A 21,396-nucleotide genomic window follows, 5' to 3' on the forward strand; every position below is an offset into this window, starting at 1 on the left:
TCATCAATATTTGTCCACTTGTGCCCGGTATGATACACTGAGGTTGATTTACAATTTTTCTCATGGCTTGACTGTGACCACTTATTAAAAACAAAATGTTGTTTTCAATGAAAGAACACGATAAATCTACTCACACGTTTTTAGAAATAATCACATCATATGTATCTATATTGCAACTATTTGAACTAACCGTGCTATACTGCGAGCTGTTTATTGAAATGCATGCCACTAACTATGTAACTGACCTGCCCAGCTCCATCCATGCATGCAGTGTGTATGTCTATGTGTGTGTGCGTGAAGTCTGTGCTGTTGTTCTGACCCATCTGCAGAGCATGTGCTCATGTGTGGACAGCCCTGCACTGCTCCCCCCTCCCTGCCCCTGGCACAGACCCAGGGCAGGCAGCGAGGGCCACTGCAAGCCTTCCACCCCCACCTCCACCTCCACCCGCACCCGCAGACAGCTCAGCCACACACTGCCACATGGCGCTGTAAGTGCTACACACGCTGCTCTTACTGGAAGTATACATCTCATGGTCATGGTACTGCAAGAGCGATCAGAGTGAAAGGCTGACACTGAACTGAGGAAGGAATCCAACCAACTCCCGCTCAACGTCAAAATCTATAAACTACGTATGCATTTTTGTTGTTTTAGGCTGATTTTATACTACAGGTCATGCCCAGTTCCAATTCAAAGTAAAGCAAAGCAAATGTATTTATATAGCGCATTTCATACACAAGGTAACTCAATGTGCTTTACGTGATTAAAAACATTTAAAAACAAAGGGGGAAAAAACGGCTTGTAAACATTTAAAACAAAGAGGGGGAAAAAAACTAAATAAAAGTACAATTAAAACAGCGTACAGTGCAGGAAATATTAAAAAGTGGAAATACTTTAAAAAACATGAAAAAAAGAAGAGTTTTTCAAAGCCTACATCAGATATTAATTTTTTATTTTTATTTTTAAACCGTATACACTCCATGCCCTGTGATTGGCTGGCAACCAGTCCAGCGTGTACCCCACTTCTCGGCCAAAGTCAGCTGGGATGGGCTCCGGCTCCCCTTTCGGTCCAAATGAGGGCAAGCGCAAAAGAAAATGGATGGCATGTCTATTTCCGTCATTCAAGTGAGCCATGTGCAAAACAATTGCGCTCATTTTGTTTTACATTTTTACAATCCAATACAGGCATTACTACACTTCCAACAACGCAGACATAAACAAATGGGATATCAGTGATCATCTTAGCTATTTAATGTACCATATGCTTTGATTTACCATGGATGTTTGTGTGGACGTGTGTGAATCCATTCTTCCATCACTCCATTTCGGTGTCAGCTGTATAAACCACTACACTTGCAATCTTACATTTGTCTACGTCATTGATGACATACGACAGGATAAAGCCAATCTGTCTGTTTCCACAGAAATCACATTGACATTGAGATCTGAATTTTACCACACGATTGAGGCCTAATTACAATCTGGTTTCTAGGACCAATCCATGAATTGTTTTCTCTGCTGATATCCAAACTGAGCTACATCTGAGAGAAAAAAAAAATCTGATCGTGCCGTGTAAATCCAGCTTTGAGGGTAATGTGGCACCTAATTGTGAACAAGAATAAGATGCACTATTTGGCAAAATCTTCGCAAATGACACAAGTCATCAACTTTCATATTGCATGATGACATTCTGCACCATTTTCATTGCCCTCTTTAAATTTTACCGTCGTGGTATGATAAAAGATGAGGCTTCATACAGCTAATGTCATGTCTGATGGTATTGAACAGCAGGAGTCCGATGAGGAGGACACTGCAGTGAGCATGACTCTCAGTCTGGACCGAGGCCCACAAGACCACGGCGGCGGCCTCCGGGCGTACATCCCCGAAGACTTTGCCAACTTCGACATCTACAACGCCACCCTTGAGAGCCGCGCCGACTTGAAGGAGACGAGAGAGGTGTCTCGGAGCCCCACCACCAGTAGCTGCACCAGTGGTTACTTTTCCCACAGCGCATCAAATGCCACGCTGTCCGACCTGCCTTTCAGTTCCAGTGAGAGTTCCGATCATCTCAGCTGCACCTCCAGAGATTCCCAAGACGTGCCCGGATGTCATGCTGGAAGGGGATACACGCAAGTAAAAGGTGCTCCCACTGGAAGTGAGGAACAGCAGCCGCTGACCCACCCTACTTCCTTACCCATCAGTATTCCTTGTGGGAAGCAAAGAACTTTCCCTCTGCCTCAAAACTGCAATCTCAGTTGCAGTCAGGAGTTCACTGACTTTAAAGGCGCGGATGATGCTATTGCAGAAGAGGATTTGGGTGATTTTACCAAGGGATGGGCGCAAGAGGGTGTTGCTATCGCCCCAAAACTGAAGACGAATAAGACAGAAACGTGTGACTCCTCTGATGTTGCTAGTAATATGAACAATTCTGACAACGCCTCTGCTGCTTTACACAGATATCCTGTTTCAAGTAACGCTGTAATTTGCACCATCGCCCCGTCTCCAACCTCAGTTACCACTTCTGCGTCGCCGTCCGCAGTTACATCTTTGCCCAAAGCCCCGACTCTCAGAGGAGGAGACCCTCCGATCCACGAGCCGGCGCAGGGAGACGTGCCCCACGGCAGCCCCTGTCCCAGCCCCAACCCCAGCAGCACGGAGCCCTCGGGCGACTCCAGCGGGGATGAGAGCACCCCCGTCGCCCAGCTCCCTGACTGGATGGCGCCCGGGGAGCTAGTGTGGGTGGGGAAGAGACGAGGAACGGTCCACTACGTTGGAGGGGTCGAGTTCGCCAAGGGAATCTGGGTTGGTGTGAAACTGGACCTAGCAGTGGGTGAGTTGATTGAAAGTGCATTACGGAAATACTGAACAGCAGTGTAATAGATTTACGTATTTAAAGATTGTATCCACTAGAGGGCACTGTTTATTTTTTCTGCTGTACAAGTGCAAATGTTTCAGCTCAAGACCCATATTTAAAATGTGGTCCCTCATTGGTATCAAAACTGACATGCATATCATTTAGTGATTAAAAAAATAGATTTAAGTTTCATGCCCCAACTCTGTTACGACTAGCACATCCACCTTGCGGTTCTGAGGTTGGGGGGTTCAAATCCAGGTTCTGGGCTTCATGTGAGGAGATTGCATGTTCTCTCCAGGCTGCAGTTTTAGGAAAGACTGCTCTAAATAAGCAAAGTAATGGGACAAAATATTGAGCTACAACAGCTTCCACTCCCGGTAAGACCTTTATACTTGTTTAAAGTGTTAAGTGTGTCGGCGGTCTTTTTTTTTCTTCTTTCTCTCTCTTCCACACAAGTGTTGGCACAAGAGCACATCCGATAGGGAGGCATTCAGTCAACACGGGCGGCACATTAAGTCTCATAAGTCAGGCGTGCTGTGGCGGGAATTGGGTAAATGAAACACATGGCTTAGCTTTAGTTGAGGTGGCGTGAGGGCATTTTTCTCTGTGTCCTTTTCACTCACTTGTGCGTTTTTGGGACACGTCCCCCAAAAGCCAGCTGAACCAAGTGGGCCTTTTATTTTATGCATCATTGTGCGCCTGTGATCTGAGAACGCGGTTCTTAGAGTGAGGAATTAATTATCCTATATTGCCGTGGAGGTGCCAAATGCTAGGCTAAGTTTGAAAGCAGTTAGCTCGTTACCACTTGGCATGACCGTCAGATGCGGTATATTGACAGGAAGTGATGTGACTGTGTGCAAATGATCAACTCCGTTGTTTTTATTTTTATATGGTTTTGATTGTCTTTTATCTTTATCTCACTGTTAGTGGCTGGAATCAATGTATTTACACTTTAATTAAAATGAATGAATATTGCTGAAATAGTATTTTTAACCCTTCCTCAGGTAAGCACAATGGTACGGTCCAGGGGAGAGTCTACTTCCGTTGTCCCCCAGGCCACGGCGTGTTCGTGAAGCCGTCTCGTCTGACGAGAGGTCCGCCTTCCATGGACACAGAACCGACCACCCTCATCAGATAAGACACAAAGACAACAGTCTGGGCCACTGCTTGACTTCTTTGGCCAAAATTCTGATTTAGAGTTTTTGAGTCTAATTGAAGCTAATCACTGAATATGCACATGCTCATTATGCACATATTTTTCATATGTTTTTTGTTTGTTTGTTTGTTTGTTTTTTAATGAAAAACGTACACATGGAAATATTAGCCACTTCAATTTTCTTAAGAAAGCATATTTTTGTATGGTGTGGGAAACATAATCCGCTGAGGCTCATATGATGATTAATCTGGGATATGAATATTAAGAATGTACTACTGTCAATAAGCCTTGATATTTTCATTGATATGTGATATGTCAGGAGCAACCAAAGAGTTTCATATCTGCTGTTAGGCGTTGCGTTGCAAAGGGCTGGAAACTTTCCATGGGAGGTTCGACTAAGGAATTTAGGGAAGATTTCATGAGTATGAATGGCAGTAAACTGGAAACTATGGTTTTATTAATCCAAACTATCATAATAATGAACATATCACTGTCTTAAACAGCGTGCTGGCAAATGTATATACATTTTGAGAACATTCATTTTTACTTTCTAACAGGGTAGAAAAATGCCCTTAACTGCTTGTTCTAACCTAGATTATGCTTTTATCCAACCAAATTTAAATTGTATAATTCATTGCCATTTCCCCCCCATTAATTCATGTTGATTTCTATTTTTATTCCGTTCTTTATTGATAAATTCCTATGAATTCCAGTGGCTTCCCCTGGAACGTTTCCATCTTTGAAAATTACCCGAATTTTGCATACCATGTTCTACGTTATGTTTTACATACTGTATGTGGAGGAAGACAGCATATACTGTATATCTGTATGTGCGTAAAGTTTAGTGCCATGTCTCAGTACGGAATAATCCCACATATCCTCAAGATCAACATGAAAACCTGCATTGCCTTCACTTTGTGACGCTTGAATTATCCTGTTGAAGTACTGTAACACTGTGGATCGAACAATCCCCAATCCAGCATGAGAATCGTGCTGTTTGTACGCTTGCACTGGAAAGGATCCTCAGAGACGGTCGGTCTCGCGTACCGTAACCGACCGAGCGAATTCTTACGTTTTCAACTGAGAAAACTCAAAAGCCGTATGATGTCATCTATGTATGAAGATGTTATAGACTCTGTTCAGCACTTGGATTTGAGGATTTTATAGGCTTTGTCCGGAAACGGGATACAATGAAGCCTGATGTCCCTGCTTCCATAAAGGTGGACACATAACCTTAAAAAAAAAAAGTGTGTGTACCTGTGACAATGTCTATGTTTATTATGATGACCCCAGTGGTTTTCTGGATGCCACCTCGCCTTATTCGGCTTGACTGATGTGCATACCTTTTTTTTTTAACTTGTGTGTCCATGTGAAATTGATATGTTGACTGACTGATACATAATACCACATGTTATTAGCAGGTACTCAATAATGCATTATGTCCTATTTAGGATCGTATGACAGTCCGATGAACGGCATCACGTTGGAGAGGACGAAGTTGTGCTGTACGAACGTGGCGAACTGCAGACAAAAATGTTGTGATGTATCTATATATAATGTATATGTTCGAGTTGTAAATGGAGGATCTTTCTCTTCAGCTGCTCTCCATTTTGGAGATGTAAATACAAGGTTGTTTTTTTTTAAAAAAAATTAGTATTTACGCTATTATAATGTACAGATTCGTATTTATGTTGTATCACAAACTGTTTTAATTGGTACAAAAATTTTCTCAAATAGAACATTTACAATCAACCCACCGTGTTGACTTTTCTGTTGAATTGACTGAACATTTGTTTTTTTTAGCAATAGTAGGTCATGTTCATACAGTCGCTGTCTAATGAAAAGCATGTACTGTATCTCCAAATAGTTTGTTGTTATTGTTGTTTTTTTCAAGCCGAAGCAAACAAATTTATTTGTTAAAAAAAATTCAAATAAAGATTTTCTATGTAAAATGTCAATATTTTTTTATACATGCGACTGTGATAATTAATACTGCAGCGTGTTACTTTCTGGACTGTAAAGTATTAGGTTATTTTGAACAAAAAAGCATTTTGACTGCTTCTTCGCTGCATGTATTTTTGTATTGAACGTCAAATTTGTGTTTATTCTGTCCAATGAAAACCATGCATCTCCAAGTAGATTTTTCTTTGTATACCAAATAAAAACAAAATAATTTGTAAAATAGTAAACAGTTTTTTCAGATTGAAAGTGACAAAAATGGGTCGATGCATGCTTTTCATTAAACAGCGACAGTAGTAGTAAATATACTTTGATGATACTTTTCATACCGCATTGCGATTCCCTCTTGACTGCCCACATTTTCGTATTGATGAAAATTCTAACTTAAAAAGCTGCATTTACAATTATCCATTTTGATCTTACTTGTCTTGTTGAAATGTATGTTATGTGCTTTCACATGTTGTCGTGTTTGTTTTCTTCTCTCTTTAGCCAGCCTCTAAAAGAGGCAAAATCCAAACCTTTTAATTTTAGCAGAAGCATAAAAGTGAATGGATTTGTACAAAAGGACACACACACAGGTCATGTGTATAATTTATTATTATTATAATTTTTTTTTTAAACAATGCATCATTTTAGTTGTCATATAGGGAAAGCACAGATGTGGCGTGTAACTAACAATGTCGCTTTTAAATATGGGTGTCCCTGCAGTGTGCTATGACACTGACAGCAGTCGAGCACACCTGTGCTTTTCGCTGTGTGACCTTTCCAAATGTCCCCTTGCACTCATACAGACGCACACACTACACATGTAAAACATGATACAGCCAGTATTTGTAGCCTATATAAATCTAAATTTGGCTACAAGATGAATTCCCCTACTGGAGTTTTGGCTGCAGGTTCAAACTGACATTCAAAATAAAGCAGTCATGAATGATCCAAATAAATTGGGAGAAATTTTATTTGTTTTATAATTTAAATTCAATCAAAAAAAATTCTAATTAAATAAATGCAGTGAGGTAAGGACACGCATGTTTTTGTGTGTGACCTTTTTCATACACATGAGGCAATTCAATGTCCTTTATGCAAACACGAAGTACCCCAAAATTCTATATACATATAGCTTAGGTGTTTTATTAAAGTCTGATCATATTAAACATATTATAAACTTAATTGTATAACTATTACGTTGATTTAAAAAGGAGTGGATATGAGTCAAATCTAAACATTAATTAAAATAAGTACAAAAAAGACGAAGGCTGAAGCTAACAAAAAAGTGGCTTCAGCTTGTGCCTACACAATTTCCAAAACACTATTTCATCACAACGCGGTCAAACTAACACAACAAAAAGATTCAATAACTTGATTTTTTTTTTAAATTGGTACTTTTGTTTTAAACATGTTTTCAAGCAAAGAAAGTGAATTACACTTTTTCCAATTCATTTTCAGTCACTCCACAAATTAACATTTCTAACCTCTAAATGTCTGATTTATATTTGCTTTTTTTTTTTAAGTATTTATTTACTACATCGTACTGAGAGATGTTGCAAATATTTGCATCTAGATTTCAATTGCGTTCTTACCTCTTATACACTGTGCAGGTTTGCCTAATATTTTGACCAGCATGGCTGTGTGTGTTCTCTGTAGCTGACTCTTAATAAACCTTAAAGGTCACCATTACGTCTTTACTAGGTGTAGATTAAAGTAGAGAACGTATGAATGTGCGCAAACGTCATCTTCCTCCGACATTGCCCGCAACTCCCGACCTCCACAAACACGTTCTGCCTCCTAACAAGAGGGGGAAACGCCTCTGACCACCTCCAGCCAACAGAGGGCGCTCATCGTACAAGCACCGCCTCACTTCAACTCTTCAAAAAGCCACAATGTAATAAACAACATTTGCACATTTCACGTTTTATTTTGTTTTTGGGGCACAGTTTTCGTTCTTCGGGCTGTTGTGGGGCACTTCTATGGTGATGGTGGCTACTTGGGTGGAGTTACGTATCCGTGTCACACACTTTGACAAGTGGGCAACAAACTTAACAGGTGTCCTCCTCCTCCTCCTCCTCCTCCTCCTCCTCCTCCTCCTCCTCTTCGCTTGCGACCAACCGGCCGACTTGTTTTGTCCTAGCCACACTTGCACACTCTCCCTCCACTCAGACGTTTTTCTTGGCTCCCAAGTTCCCTTTTTTTTTTTTTTTTAAATAAAAAAACAATTTATTTTTTTAAATATATATTTTAAAACTTCTAAATCCTAAAACTAACTCCACAGAATATGCATTCGGCCCAGAAAGACACCACCTTCACCAAGATCTTCGTGGGAGGTCTCCCCTACCACACCACCGACTCAAGTCTCAGGAAGTACTTCGAGGTGTTCGGGGACATCGAGGAGGCTGTGGTCATCACAGACCGCCAGACGGGCAAGTCCAGAGGTTATGGATTTGTAAGTTTTCACTCCCCTCACGACCCCCCCAAAAAAAAAAAAAAAAAAAAAAAGTTAAGAGTTTGTCAACTTTCTTAGAACACGTGCTGCATGTTGTGTTGCTGCCAATATGTGACACGTGTCAAGTTAATGCGCATTGCAAAGGCGGTTGAAGTACTCGCGTTGTATACTTGAGTAAAAGTACTGTACAGATAGTTGTGTATAGGGACAAAAAAATAAACTGGCAAAAGTAGATACACTGATTCAACTGCTTAAGTGAAAAGCACAGATGCTGTTCAAAAATGTATATGTATATATATATATATATATTTTTTTTTATTATTATTTATTTATTGTAAATGACATCTCAGGAGAATATAAGCACCAGACCACTGCAAAATTATCGGTTTCTCTGATTTTGCTATTTACAGGTAAGTATATGTTTGAGTAAAATAAACATTTTTGTTTTATTCTGTCAACTACAGACAACATAAATATAATATTCAAATCTAAGCCTTTATTTGCAGGAAATGAAAAATAGTCTAGTTACCCAAAACGTCCAAACGTTTCAGTCTTTCAATTTTTTAAAATGGCCATATATACAGGACTCAGTTTTCATAACTTTGCACAGTGAAAAAAAAAAAAAACATCCCTGAACAAAGTAGGGTCCCTCTTATTAACTTTTATAACGGTCTTACTAAAAAGAAAAAAAGGCTTTTCTGCCATTAAAACATGTTCCCCATTGCTTTACTAATGTTTTGAACTGACTGACAAAACAATAAAAGCTAAATTAGCTAATGATGACAGAAAAAAAATACACCTCACCTGTATGTGATGGTTCAAATTAGACTCAGAATTTTTGAATGCCAGAAGCTGGATTTTTTTAAATGTATTTTTTTTCTGCATACGAGGCAAACCCTTTCAGAAAGGCATTCTCCAACGCATCATGTACTGCCATAAATAACAGTGATAGATACTGTTCAAAGACAAAAACAACCATTATAAGAATAAACATGCATGAAAAAGACTCAGTCGGATGTCGTGAGAGAAATGCGTCGTTGTTTGTTTATTTGTTCAAGTATCGATTCGGTCTTCCTGCAGGTGACCATGGCAGACCGGGCCTCCGCTGACCGAGCCTGCAAGGACCCTAACCCCATTATAGATGGCAGGAAGGCCAATGTGAACCTGGCCTACCTGGGAGCCAAGCCCAGGGTCATCCAGCCAGGTATTTATTCATTCGGATCCCATTTAGTGGTCGCTAGATCCCCTGGGTGTCTCACACTTGACAATTTCAACATAAAGGTACAAAACAGCATACAAAGGAAAGGTCAACAAAGGAATTTACACTAACATAACATCCAGCTTGTAAACTCGAACTGTGGTCCTCCTGTGTATCAAGTTGAGCTGAATGCAGTTTTGTGTTAACAGTTTGTAAGCAGCCATATTAAAATAAATAAACCAAATGTACGACTTTTCAGAAGCTTGGCGTCACTTAGAAACGTCCTTATTTTTATTTTTTTTAAAGGAAAGCACTAGTGTGCAAATAGTTGTAGATATATATACACTACTGTTCAAAAAGTTTTGGATCACTAAAAAAATGTCCATGTTTTTCAATGAAGATAACAAAATCAGAAATACTTTCTAGACATTGTTAATATGTTAAACAATAAAAACAAATCAAAAATAAGGACATTTGTAAGCGACCTCCAAACCATTGAACTGCAGTGTATAAATCCACAATGGTGTGTTTTCATGGAAAAAAATGAATTTGTCTGGGTTACCCCAAACATTTATGATCCCTCAAGGGGAAATTAAATGTACACTCTGCTGTAGAATTTTGTTACACACCACGCAGAGAATTCCCTAACAGCATTGCAGTTTGTTGCTCGTGTTCATATACTGACCTCAGCTATTAGATTTGTCTTTATTTTTTTATTTTTTTAACTTTTGGTCTTTTTCAGGCTTTGCATTTGGCATGCCTCAGATCCATCCAGCGTTCATCCAAAGGCCTTATGGGTATGTTGCACAATCTTTCCCCCGAAAGCAGGCCAGTCACTTTATCATGATGTTTTTATTGTGTCTATCACCTGTTTAAACCCTGCTGAATGAGGACATGTGAGTGATGATGATGAGTGCTCCTCTTGGTGTTGACTGTGACGGAATTGAACATGTGTCCCTCCTTTTCTCCCCCTCCTCCTTCCCTAGCCAACTGCCGGATTGACTTCATGTTGTCTGTGTCTCTCTCTGATCTGACAGGCTCGGTAACGGTTAAAATAGCAGATGATGGTTTGAGGAATAGCTGAGTCTACTATTGGGCAGAGCGCTAAAGTGTTACCTGTAAACATACACAAACGAGCTGAAATGGTGACTAGATGCATGGGTGTCTTTTTTTTTTGATGTTTTTTTGGTTGTTGTTGGTTTTCATAGCACATAGATTGGTGTGTGCCTTGTTTTCAGTATGATGTGATGTTCAGCTTAACTTGTGTGCTCATTTCTCCAACTATTTGGGGCTGGGGTGTTGATTTTTGTTCACGACTTGAGTGAGTTTTGCTAGGACGGTGTAACTCTGCAATGGGGTGTTGACTCTTTAATTCTTTGTGCCGTAGCCTGCTGTTTATTCTGCCTCCCTTCAGTTCTTAGTTAACCTTAAGATGATTACGTTTTGTTGTGAATGGACCAAAAGGATTCTGCTAAGAGCTCACAATTGGATTCCCTGCAACAAAACAAACACTTGGCCTGCATGTGGGAGTTTTGTTTCCTTTCAATTAACCCATTGCCTTGAGTTCCAATTGTATACCTACAATACCGAGCAGAAAATCACTCCACCAACTGAAGACCTCTATAGGTCAACAGACAAATGTTCGGGGTTGCGGACACGAGATCCGAGCACGCCTCACAGGCAGCAGCTGTCTTCTACAATGATCTCTGTGGCCTCTCAAATTCGGATGGAAAATAGGAGCAGTGCTGTTAATAATGTATGGCGCAAGCATCGCCGTTCAGCTGTGGACAACAGGTGGAAGGCTTCCCATGCTGCAGATTACCCATGTGTCCCGGTGACTTACAAAGCACCTTTATTTAGCTCTCCACTGGAACAACTGCAAAATATGCATCGGAGCAAGGGGCAGGCTCCTTTTTCAAAGCTCTCCTTTTAAAACAAGGTCATGGTCAAGGACCACATTTAATTTTTAAAACTGACAGATAGGCTAAGTCATTTATAGATAAGGGTGGGGGTTGAAATAGTAAGTAAAATCACAAAGTCACTCCCTTTACGATCTGATTATCACCCAAAATAATGATCTCATCGTAACAATAGTATGACAACGCAGCGTTTGTGTGATGAATATCGATCAATATACACCAGTTATACAAAAATCATTTCAGTCAGTAGAGTAACGCGTGCAATTGCAATATTTTGCCCATGATATCGATTCGTATCACGATACCGGCTTTGTGATCGCTACAAGGCCAAACAACCAACTAGATTTTTGGGGATTTCAAATATTATTATTATTTTTTATTATACTGAAAGGTGTCCCTCAAGGGGAAAGTCAACTCTCACTCAGATGTATACTTTATGTTGCACACTACACACAGAACCAGATCACACATGCAGACATACAAGGAGAGATTCAGAGTGAAAGAGGTGCGCAAAGAGTGCTGCACCACTTGAGCTGGGGTGGGGGCAACGTAATTCCTTTTGAATGACTGCTTATTTTTAAACTTATATTTATTGAAACTAAGAATAGCGAGAGAATTCTTTGCCAATCTGATATTTTGTACCAGCCGTGATGAAAAAGACGAGTCGCTACAGTTGACGAGTGCCCTGCCATGTGTTACTGAAAGAGATCAGCACATCCTTTGGACTTGACAGGGTGGCAAAAATAGCCTCGCCTCCAGCCTCCCTTGTCAATCAAGTTGGCATGTGTACGTTTGTGTGTGCGGGGGCTCTTGTATGTCCACAAGAGGGACAGATATAACCCCTTCACACCTGCTCCTCAATATATTTTGTGAGTGACTAAAAGTTCAAAGTGCAGCCATATGTACTCTTTTGTCCCCCTCCTACTGCCATGAGTGGAGTACAGTGGAACCACACAATTAGAACACCCCCAAAAGGTTTTGAAATCACTGAAGAAACCAAGGTTGTCAGGAAGATATGCCATTAAGTGGCACATACGTCATCGAATCTTGCGACACTTCTGCGCAGTGAGGATCTTAAGCTCAAGTGGGCAAACATTTTTGTGCCACATTTGATTTTTAAAATGGACAGATGGGCCAGGTCTTTTGTAGATGAGGCAAAACAAAAAACAACAACAAATGTGTATAATGTGTAATAGTTTATTTGAATGATAAAATAACTCATTTTTGTGTATCGGTATTTTAACACATTCATCGCCATTAACGGCTTTAGAAGTTAAATATCCATGTGAACTGGGAAGGCTGGCAGTGAATGAGTTAATTGGAATTCATTAATTATTGAATACAATGAATCCAAATATGGTAAATGTACATATACCCCTATGACATCATTCGCGCGACAATAAGTGATTTAGCTTTACGATTTATTTTTTACGATCTACTATGACTATTAATTTGGGTGACTTTGTTTGACATATACTGTAGAGTAATACCCCTTATGTCACCGTTCACTTATTGTGGGTCCCCTATATGGCGGATTTTTTGTTGTTGCGTTGAAATATGTTTACAGTGTGTTTGCATATTGAAATAAGTTTCGATGTGATTACATTGTGTGGGAGAAGTATTTTAAGACTTAAACTAAAACTTTTTTTTTGGTTATTCCATTATCATTACCTATTTACAATACATTTAATGCTTGCCATTATTTTGCGTGTTCAAATAAGTTAATGTGTTTAAAAAGTATGTTTTTGTTTGTTTGTTTGTTTTGTTGAATGTTCATAAGTAGTATTAAAATGTGAGATGAAGTGGATGCCGCAAGGATGAACCACAACATAGCGGGGAACACTAGTTCTTATGAGGGAACGAGTTTGTGGTCGACCTTCAAGGTTCCACTGTATACTGCTCAATCTCGTTCCACCTCATTCAATAAAACGCTTCCAATGAAAAATACTTAATAAACACAATTCCCCAGAAGCTAGCCTCGCCCCTACATTTTGTAGTTTCCATAGCAGTGAAGTGGACTTGTTTTGCAGTTCATTGTGTTTTGGGGGGGGTTTGTGTTTAAGGACCTAACATGTGTGGGCATGCCTGTATGTGTGCTGTTGGCGTGACAGTGTGTGGGCACAACGTTGTCCACTTCCTTTCTTGACGTTGCGGTGTTGTGCGGTCGGCTCGCATTTTGTCACGACGGTTCTCAGTGGGACGCGTCGCTGGGACGCCATTTAAGATTCAGGTGCTTTTATTGCGCTTGTGGTTTTTGCTGCTTTCTTAACTTCTTACCTAGGTAGGGTTTTTTTCCCCCCAGTTGTTAATGAATGGATTTGCTGTGTTCTGAGGACTGGATTGACGTATTTGTGGCGCCTGCAGGTTTCCTCACTGCAGTTCACTTTTGACACCAGTGTGTTTGTGTCCTACAGGATCCCGGCTCACTATGTCTACCCTCAGGCCTTCGTCCAGCCCAGTATGGTGATCCCTCACGTACAACCCTCGAGCGCCACGGCAACAGCTGCCGCGGCCGCCACGTCGCCGTACCTGGATTACACCGGAGCTGCTTACGCTCAGTACTCCGCCGCAGCTGCCACCGCTGCCGCAGCAGCTGCCGCCGCCTATGAGCAATATCCGTACGCGGCCTCCCCGGCCCCCACGGGCTACATGACCGCAGCCGGCTACGGCTACACGGTCCAACAGCCGCTCGCCGCCGCCGCCACCCCGGGGGCCGCGGCCGCCGCTGCCGCCTTCAGCCAGTACCAGCCTCAGCAGCTGCAGACGGATCGCATGCAGTGAAAAGAAAATGGCGGAGTTGAGACGCGGTTGAGAGGTCACCACCTCATGCGAGTGGGGTTACGTTACTGTACAATGAGGGTTGTCCGCACAAGCTTTTAACTTGAAAAGTGAAGAAAATCACAGGATGTGCAAACAAACACTGTATTTTATTCAAATTAGATCAGTATTTTTTTCATTATTTAATATTTATACATCAGCAAAAAGATTGAATGTTAACCTAAAGCAGACAAACTGAACCTCATGACTAATGTTTGTATATATTTATTGTAAGTGTTCCCAAGCGCAATCTTGTCTTATGATCAGGTGTCTTCCCCGCTACTTTATAAACCAAAATACGTGCATGAATATGAGTGAGTCACTCATGGTGCATTTTTCAGTATTTGTATCAGCCGAATCTATGCAGACATCTCCCTCTCGTTTCCCTTTAAATATGTACACTACTCCCAAAAAAAAAAAAAAAAAAAAAAAGGGATATTGGGCTCTTGGGAGAAATTTCAGCTTGAACCTGAAATGTTCTAACTTTAACAGGTGATCTTAATTTGACCATCTCTAAATTGGAATGAACATAAATTGACCAATATAGTCCTTGGTTCAAAGGGAGTTGGTATTTTTTTCATCATGCTGTTAAAATTTGACAGTACCGAAGACAACACCTAACGATTGATCAACAGTACTTTGCCATTGCAAGGCTTCAAACAGGACGTTCTCAGCTTAGCGTGTCATTAGCAGGTTGCAACAGAGTCCGAGAGACTGGAAGAGTCACTAAGTCGTAAAAGTGGACGTTGCAAGTTTTAATCGATCAGACACCTGTTGTGAATTTTGCCGTTGAGCAAGTTGTGCAAAACCTACTGAAGCACTGAACAGTTGTAAATGTGCATTCAAAAGTTTAGAGAAGGTCAAATTAAAATTCCCAAAAAAAAAAAATGAAGTTCACATGTAAAGGTGCATTTTAGGTTCATCCTGAAATTTCACCCTGAAGTTGGAAAAAAAGCACTCACCTTCCTCATTGAAATGCAAATCAACCAAGCTCAGAAACAAAATTATAATAATGTGAATCTTTCATTTTGTTTCCTAATGTGCCTTTTAAATTATGCTATTTATGTATTTATTATGGAAGCTTACAATAATAAACTTTTTTTTTTAAGTTAGGTTTTTTTTTTTTAGTGTGGTCCACTACAAAGTTCATCACGAGCGCCGTGAATGTTTAAAACACGGTTTAACAAAGCGCTACACTTTTTCTATAAAGAACAAAAATATAATTGGAACAGTAGCAATAGTGTAGATTTGTAATGTTTGTCTCGTAGACTTAAATGTTGCCTCACACACATATATTATATATATATATATATATATATATATATATATATATATATATATATATATATATATAAAATATATGTGTGTGTGTTATCTGAATGTGAAGTGCAAAGATATTTTGCCTTGCATTTTACAATGCATTATTCAAAAAAGTAAGTACCATAGAAAATGTGTATGTGAAATAAAAGGAAATCTACCAATGTTAATTATTTTGTGTATTTATTTTTGCTAGCAGGCTTTGAATTCACGCCAATGTTTTGTATGAAGAAAAATAAATCTGCACTAGAGAGTCCAATGAGGGCGTATGAGTTGTTTTACTGCACTAGGAGTCTTTTTATTTTCTTGTAATTAATTTGACATCTTTTCAACCACACTTGTTTACAAATAGGACACTTTTATGACAAGTTTTACATTTGCTCTATGCTCTTCACTTGAAGTTTGGTCCATGTGTTTGTTAACATAACACTTAATGTCTGGTTCATTCGGTACGCTGAGGAAGTAAGCGATGCCACTTGTTTGGCAACACAACAACTGTCTCTCAACTTTGGCTTTGAATGCAAATATTAATTTAATGTTGAGGAACCGAAATCATTGTTAGACAGCTTACATGAATGACTTTAGCGAACGTAATAATGACATTTTGTGCTTTTTGTCACATCAGATTCCACATCGATTTAAATTTTAAAAAATTATTTTACGTTTTTCGTGGGTAAAAACAAAAAAAGAAAAGTCACGAGCCTATTTTGAACAAAGTAACGGATCAGTAGAAAGTACAAACATTTGTTTTCAAATGTAGGGAGAAACGTTGTCAGAAAATGAATTCAAGTAAAATAAAATTCAATTAAGTAAAGTACGGAAAAATCTACTTATAGTAATTTCCACAGGAACCAAGTATCTATTGTGTCCTATCGAAGTCAAATGAAAATTAAACTGAATAGGTGACGAGCCCCGGAAATGTAGAGCGTCACGTGACCGTGACGTCAGTGTGCGTCGTCTGGGCCGTGTGTTTGTCTCGAGAGGCGACGCGTAATCGTTCAACACAAACAATCGATTCCAGTCCAAAATGGCCACGGATAGAACTGCATACACGCTACTAGACGGGGGGACCCCGCCGCAGACGTCGTTCCTGGCCAAGTCGGGCCCGAACATGTTCGCGGACTCTCCCGTGGGTCTCCCTCTGCCTCCGCCGGCTTCTGCTTTTGGGCCTGGCGTACCTGGAGCCTTCGCTCCGAGCAAGCCAGCATCCTCGCCTTATTCTCCACCCGCCTACGCCTTTCACGACAACGTATCCGGTAAGCAGCAGCAGCTGCAGCAGCAGCGTGCTTTCACGTCGACTTTCCAAACACGCGAATGTATTTGTTGTTCTCTGCCAGCTGATGCTTACCACTGTGAGGACTCAGAGGACCCGCCGCCCTTTGACGATAACCAGGACTTCGGCTATGGATTGGATGACAAAACCATAAGAAGAGCTTTCATTCGAAAGGTAGGGGGGGGGCTACAGGTTGACCATGTGGGGGGAAAAAATATTACAATCAACCAAGAAATTATAAAAATGATGAATGAATGGACACGCTACGGGTAGCACCGTGGTCTAATGCAGGACAACTATTTTACTTTATTAAAATCTCAGGACACACCACCAAACAAACATGTCATTGGCACCTTGATTTACGAGTCACCTGACTATCTTTGTTTTTCTTCTTAAGATATGAGCTGTCGTTTTTTTTTTTTTTTTTTGCTTTGATTTGAGAGCAAAAATTTGCGATACAGCTCACTTTGCAACAATCAGTTCGGAATAATAAACAGTGAAATATTGTTTAAAAACAAAACGAAGAAAGACGCTGCAAGCTGTTTATTCCCACTCCCAGTTGAAGTTTAATGTCAAATTAAAAATAAAACAAAGAAAATAAAATGTTGGGTATTTAAAACCCCCGCATTACTTTGATTGTCCATTAGCTTAGTGCTAGCACACAAGGTGAAATGCCTCAGACGTGCTAAATAATAGCTATCTGGCAGTGCTATAGCACAAACAGTGCAACAACACATGTAGACCGACAATATAACAACAATCACGGGCATATATTCTTTAGCCTCTGCAAAAAATAAATGTTAATAGTACTATAGCTTACTGAGTCACTTGGTTGTGAAACTCTTCGTTTGTGTCTGAATGACTGTATTATGCTGCCCCCCGGTGGCCAGGAAGCACACCCTAGAACAGGTGTGTCAAACTCATTTTTGTCGCGGGCCACATTGTAGTCACGGTTTCCCTCAGAGGGCCGTTCATTGACTGTGAAACCATATAACTGTTTAGTCACCTCATAATACTATTACATACGCACAACAAATTGATGGATGCCTAGTTTTGAAATCAGAGGTCAAGGGTAATAGTTTGTTCAACTTAGTTACTGTAAACAGTAACTTGCAATAGCTCAACAATACTATTTATTATATATGAGAATTTGTGAGCTTCAGCACATGACTTGTTAATCACCACATGTATTGATATCAGTGGTGCTCACATACATTTATCATTTACATTGTTTTCCAAGTATGTGCCAAACATTCATCTCTGTTAAAAAAGGCAATTGTACATTAAAAAAAAAAAACATTGTATCATTGTGCAATCAAACATGCATATTTAAAAACAAAAGAAACTTATGTCACTGACACCAAAACTATACATTTCTTACAATCTGATGTAATTATTGTACTTACTCAATCGTTAGAACTTAAACGTGTTAAAAAGTGTTGTTGTTACCCTTAATTGATGTGACTTGAGATGCGTGTAGAGAAATCAAACTCCACTTGTTGCTTCCACCCTGCAGGTCTTCTTGGTGCTAACTGCTCAGCTGACGGTGACGTTTTTCTTCGTGATGGTTTTCACCTTTGTGGGCGCAATCAAAGTGTTCGCCCAGGAGAACTTCTGGCCCTACATCGTGTCTTACGTCACGTTCTTTGTGTGCACGTGCGCCATCAGCTGCTGTGGAAACCTGCGTCGCAAACATCCGTGGAACCTGGTTGCATTAGTAAGCCATCTTTTATTTTCCCGTTTTGTTCTAAATGGTGAACAATGTTTGGAGGAGTGCTGTTTTTATCTGATCAGGATTCGTGAATGAGCCTTATCTAAGGGTTGAGCTTGGAAGCACTACTCTATGTACTTGATGGAATATAGAAATGTTTTCTGCATCTTTTATTGCAGTCCATATTGATATCATATATCTTAATGTATAGGAAGCTTTTCATCAACAATATTAAACTAGAATAGCATTCGGAAGAGCGCAGACCTCCACCAAGTTAAAGCAGGGATTAAAAAAAGACATGGAGAAAATACAGTACTTGTTTGTTTGTCCCATGACATGATGGTGAGAGGCGGTTCCTAAAATCCATTGGAATTCACGAGAATGGGAATTAACTCAAAATTTGAGGTAATTCCTACCAACTTTTTTCTAATAATGAGTCTAATTTTTTTTATATCACAAAAACCTGACATTTGAACAGGGGTGTCGAGACTTTTCATAGCCACTGTAACTACCAATGCCCACTAAATCCTGTAAATTCCCATTTATTCCAATATATTCCAGTTCGTTAATCTGTAAAAAAAAAAAACTCCAACTTTAAAGCTACTTTTCGGTTCCATGGTGGGTCCCATGAATTGTGCTACATAAATGTAAGTTAGTAAGATATCAGGATTCTAGAAGATATCAGCATTCTAGATGGGCTATTGGTTCTGTGTGCTAACTAACGAGTATTGATCCTGTTTTCAGTCCATCCTGACTCTCAGTATGTCGTATATGGTGGGAATGATTGCCAGCTACCACGAAACCGAAATAGTAGTCATAGCGTTGGGCATCACAGCTGTGGTCTGCTTCACAGTGGTCATCTTCTCACTCCAGGTTGCCATCTTCCACTTACATTCACCACTACCAGTTTGAGTAGCGGTGTAACTTTAGTGTCACGCTTGTCATCCTTCTACAGACCAAGTATGACTTCACTTCGTGTCACGGCGTGATGTTCGTCTGCTTGGTTGTCCTCGTCCTTTTCGGGCTCCTGTGCATCATCATACGTAACAGGATCCTGGATATTTTTTATGCTGGACTGGGAGCGTTGCTCTTCACCTGTGTAAGTCCTCACACCAACAAACGCACGTGTTTGCCTGCTGATTCGCAGATGATGTGAGAAGTTTATGACAGTGTTAGTTTTCTTGATATTAAATCAATTAGCAATGTCCTTAAAGTGTCAAGTGTATACTAAAAATCCTCAATCATCAATATCATTGCCTGCAGCCTCTCCAAATTATCCACTCCCTTCTTTGTGGCCATCCGCATCTTCCGAGACAATTTCACCATGTTTCTGTGGTTGAATAAAAGGAAATACAGTACTATAAATATATTTTTTGTATCAAAACCTGATACAGGGTTGCAGTTTTTCTATTGCAGGACGTCGGTAGATGGGCGCTGCTCAAACGCTTGGTGTGCGGCAAAGAGACACCAGTGCCGATGGTCCACTTAGCTCGCCTTCGGACGCATCAGATACTATTATGCTTGTACATTATTCCATATTCTAGTTGGTTGCACTACAACTTTAGTGTCTTTGGATATTCAAATCTAAAATGTATTTGGCGTGAGGATTTCTGCATCCCTTTGTAGGCGCATTTAAAGAGACTTGTTCTGTTTGTGACAGTTCTTGGCAGTGGACACCCAGCTGCTGCTTGGCAACAAAGAACTGTCCCTGCATCCTGAAGAATACGTCTTCGCTGCACTTAACCTGTACACGGACATCATCAACATCTTTATATACATTCTTGCTATTTTTGGAAGAGCCAGGGGCAGCTGAGCTTGAGAAAGTGGAAGAAAATCACGCCTGCGTGTTGTTTTTGCTGATTGCGTGCATGGAAGGGAGGTCTTGTCATCTATGATTTGTTTAGTTGCTTTCACTGATCAAAGTACTCTCGTGCGTTTTCGTTTCCTCAACTGGCCTTTTGTAGCTCGCTTGTTCCTAATATTTTGCCTCATTAAACCTTTACTAATTACATCACATTTATTTTAAAAATGTCTCCTATTGAAACGTGTCATACGTTTGACCGCTCATATTTGCATGTGTTTTTCTAATGTGCACTCTTAAAACCGGACATTTTATTTTGAAACCTCTAAGATATCGAAACTATAACTGCACTCTAAAAGTGACGGTTTATCAAAATCAAAGTTCAAACTCTTGTTACCGCTGTTCAAGTAAACCAAGGCTAAGGTGATGTGTAAGTAACGTGTATTTTAATCACAAGTTTGAAATGGACCTCGCGTTCCAACCTTTTTTTCATTGTGCGAAATATTTCAAAACCCACTAATCCAGGGTTCCTGAAGAACTTTACATTGTGGTGCGATCTGGATTTCCGCTTGTACTTTGACCACAACTCAAAGCGTGAAACAAAAACATTTGTGCTTAAACACGGCAAATGTCAAGTTACGTTAATTCGGCACTTTTAGAAAATGAGCACTTAGTGAAGGGGTGGGAAAAGTATGGCTCTTGGGCACGGCCCGCTCGGTCTTTTAATCCACTTCACAAGTTATTTACAATATCAAGAGTGCTGTAATGTTTGTTACATTCATTTAGCAGTTTTTTTTCTCCCCCCCCTAAAATTAGGTAATGCAGTGATTCTTCAAATGTGCTATGGGTAAAATTATTGATTCGCGGGCTCTCGTGGTACGCAAAAGAATCACTGAATTAAATACGTTTGTACAATAAAATTTACATTTAAAACATGAAGTACAATTGAACAT

At 40.1% G+C, this 21,396-nt stretch overlaps 3 protein-coding genes across 11 annotated transcripts in view; all 3 read left to right on the forward strand.

Moving 5' to 3' along the window:
* Window positions 1-6,339, forward strand: part of kif13a (kinesin family member 13A) — a 45,474-nt gene extending 39,135 nt beyond the window's left edge. For 4 of the 9 annotated variants that reach the window (XM_061674931.1, XM_061674933.1, XM_061674934.1 and 1 more), the window contains 3 exons: window positions 330-488; window positions 1,787-2,828; window positions 3,857-6,339. In XM_061674931.1, coding sequence (XP_061530915.1) covers window positions 330-488; window positions 1,787-2,828; window positions 3,857-3,990 — 1,335 coding nt within the window. In that variant the 3' untranslated portion in view covers window positions 3,991-6,339. The other 5 variants (XM_061674938.1, XM_061674941.1, XM_061674932.1 and 2 more) reach the window with 4 other exon arrangements.
* Window positions 6,340-8,177: 1,838 nt separating this feature from the next.
* On the forward strand, window positions 8,178-15,470 carry rbm24b (RNA binding motif protein 24b). The gene is made up of 4 exons (XM_061675775.1): window positions 8,178-8,407; window positions 9,488-9,611; window positions 10,348-10,402; window positions 13,939-15,470. The coding sequence occupies exons 1-4, from the start codon at window positions 8,240-8,242 to the stop codon at window positions 14,303-14,305; spliced, it is 714 nt and encodes a 237-aa protein (XP_061531759.1). The 5' UTR covers window positions 8,178-8,239; the 3' UTR covers window positions 14,306-15,470.
* Window positions 15,471-16,601: 1,131 nt separating this feature from the next.
* grinab (glutamate receptor, ionotropic, N-methyl D-aspartate-associated protein 1b (glutamate binding)) lies at window positions 16,602-20,656 on the forward strand. Its single transcript, XM_061675776.1, has 6 exons — window positions 16,602-16,914; window positions 16,996-17,105; window positions 18,448-18,648; window positions 19,387-19,515; window positions 19,598-19,741; window positions 20,303-20,656. Exons 1-6 carry the CDS (start codon window positions 16,686-16,688, stop codon window positions 20,453-20,455), a joined length of 966 nt encoding a protein of 321 aa, XP_061531760.1. The 5' UTR covers window positions 16,602-16,685; the 3' UTR covers window positions 20,456-20,656.
* Window positions 20,657-21,396: the final 740 nt, after the last annotated feature.

This window comes from Phycodurus eques, chromosome 4 (genome assembly GCF_024500275.1).
Source record: "Phycodurus eques isolate BA_2022a chromosome 4, UOR_Pequ_1.1, whole genome shotgun sequence".
NCBI classification, from domain to species: domain Eukaryota; kingdom Metazoa; phylum Chordata; class Actinopteri; order Syngnathiformes; family Syngnathidae; genus Phycodurus; species Phycodurus eques.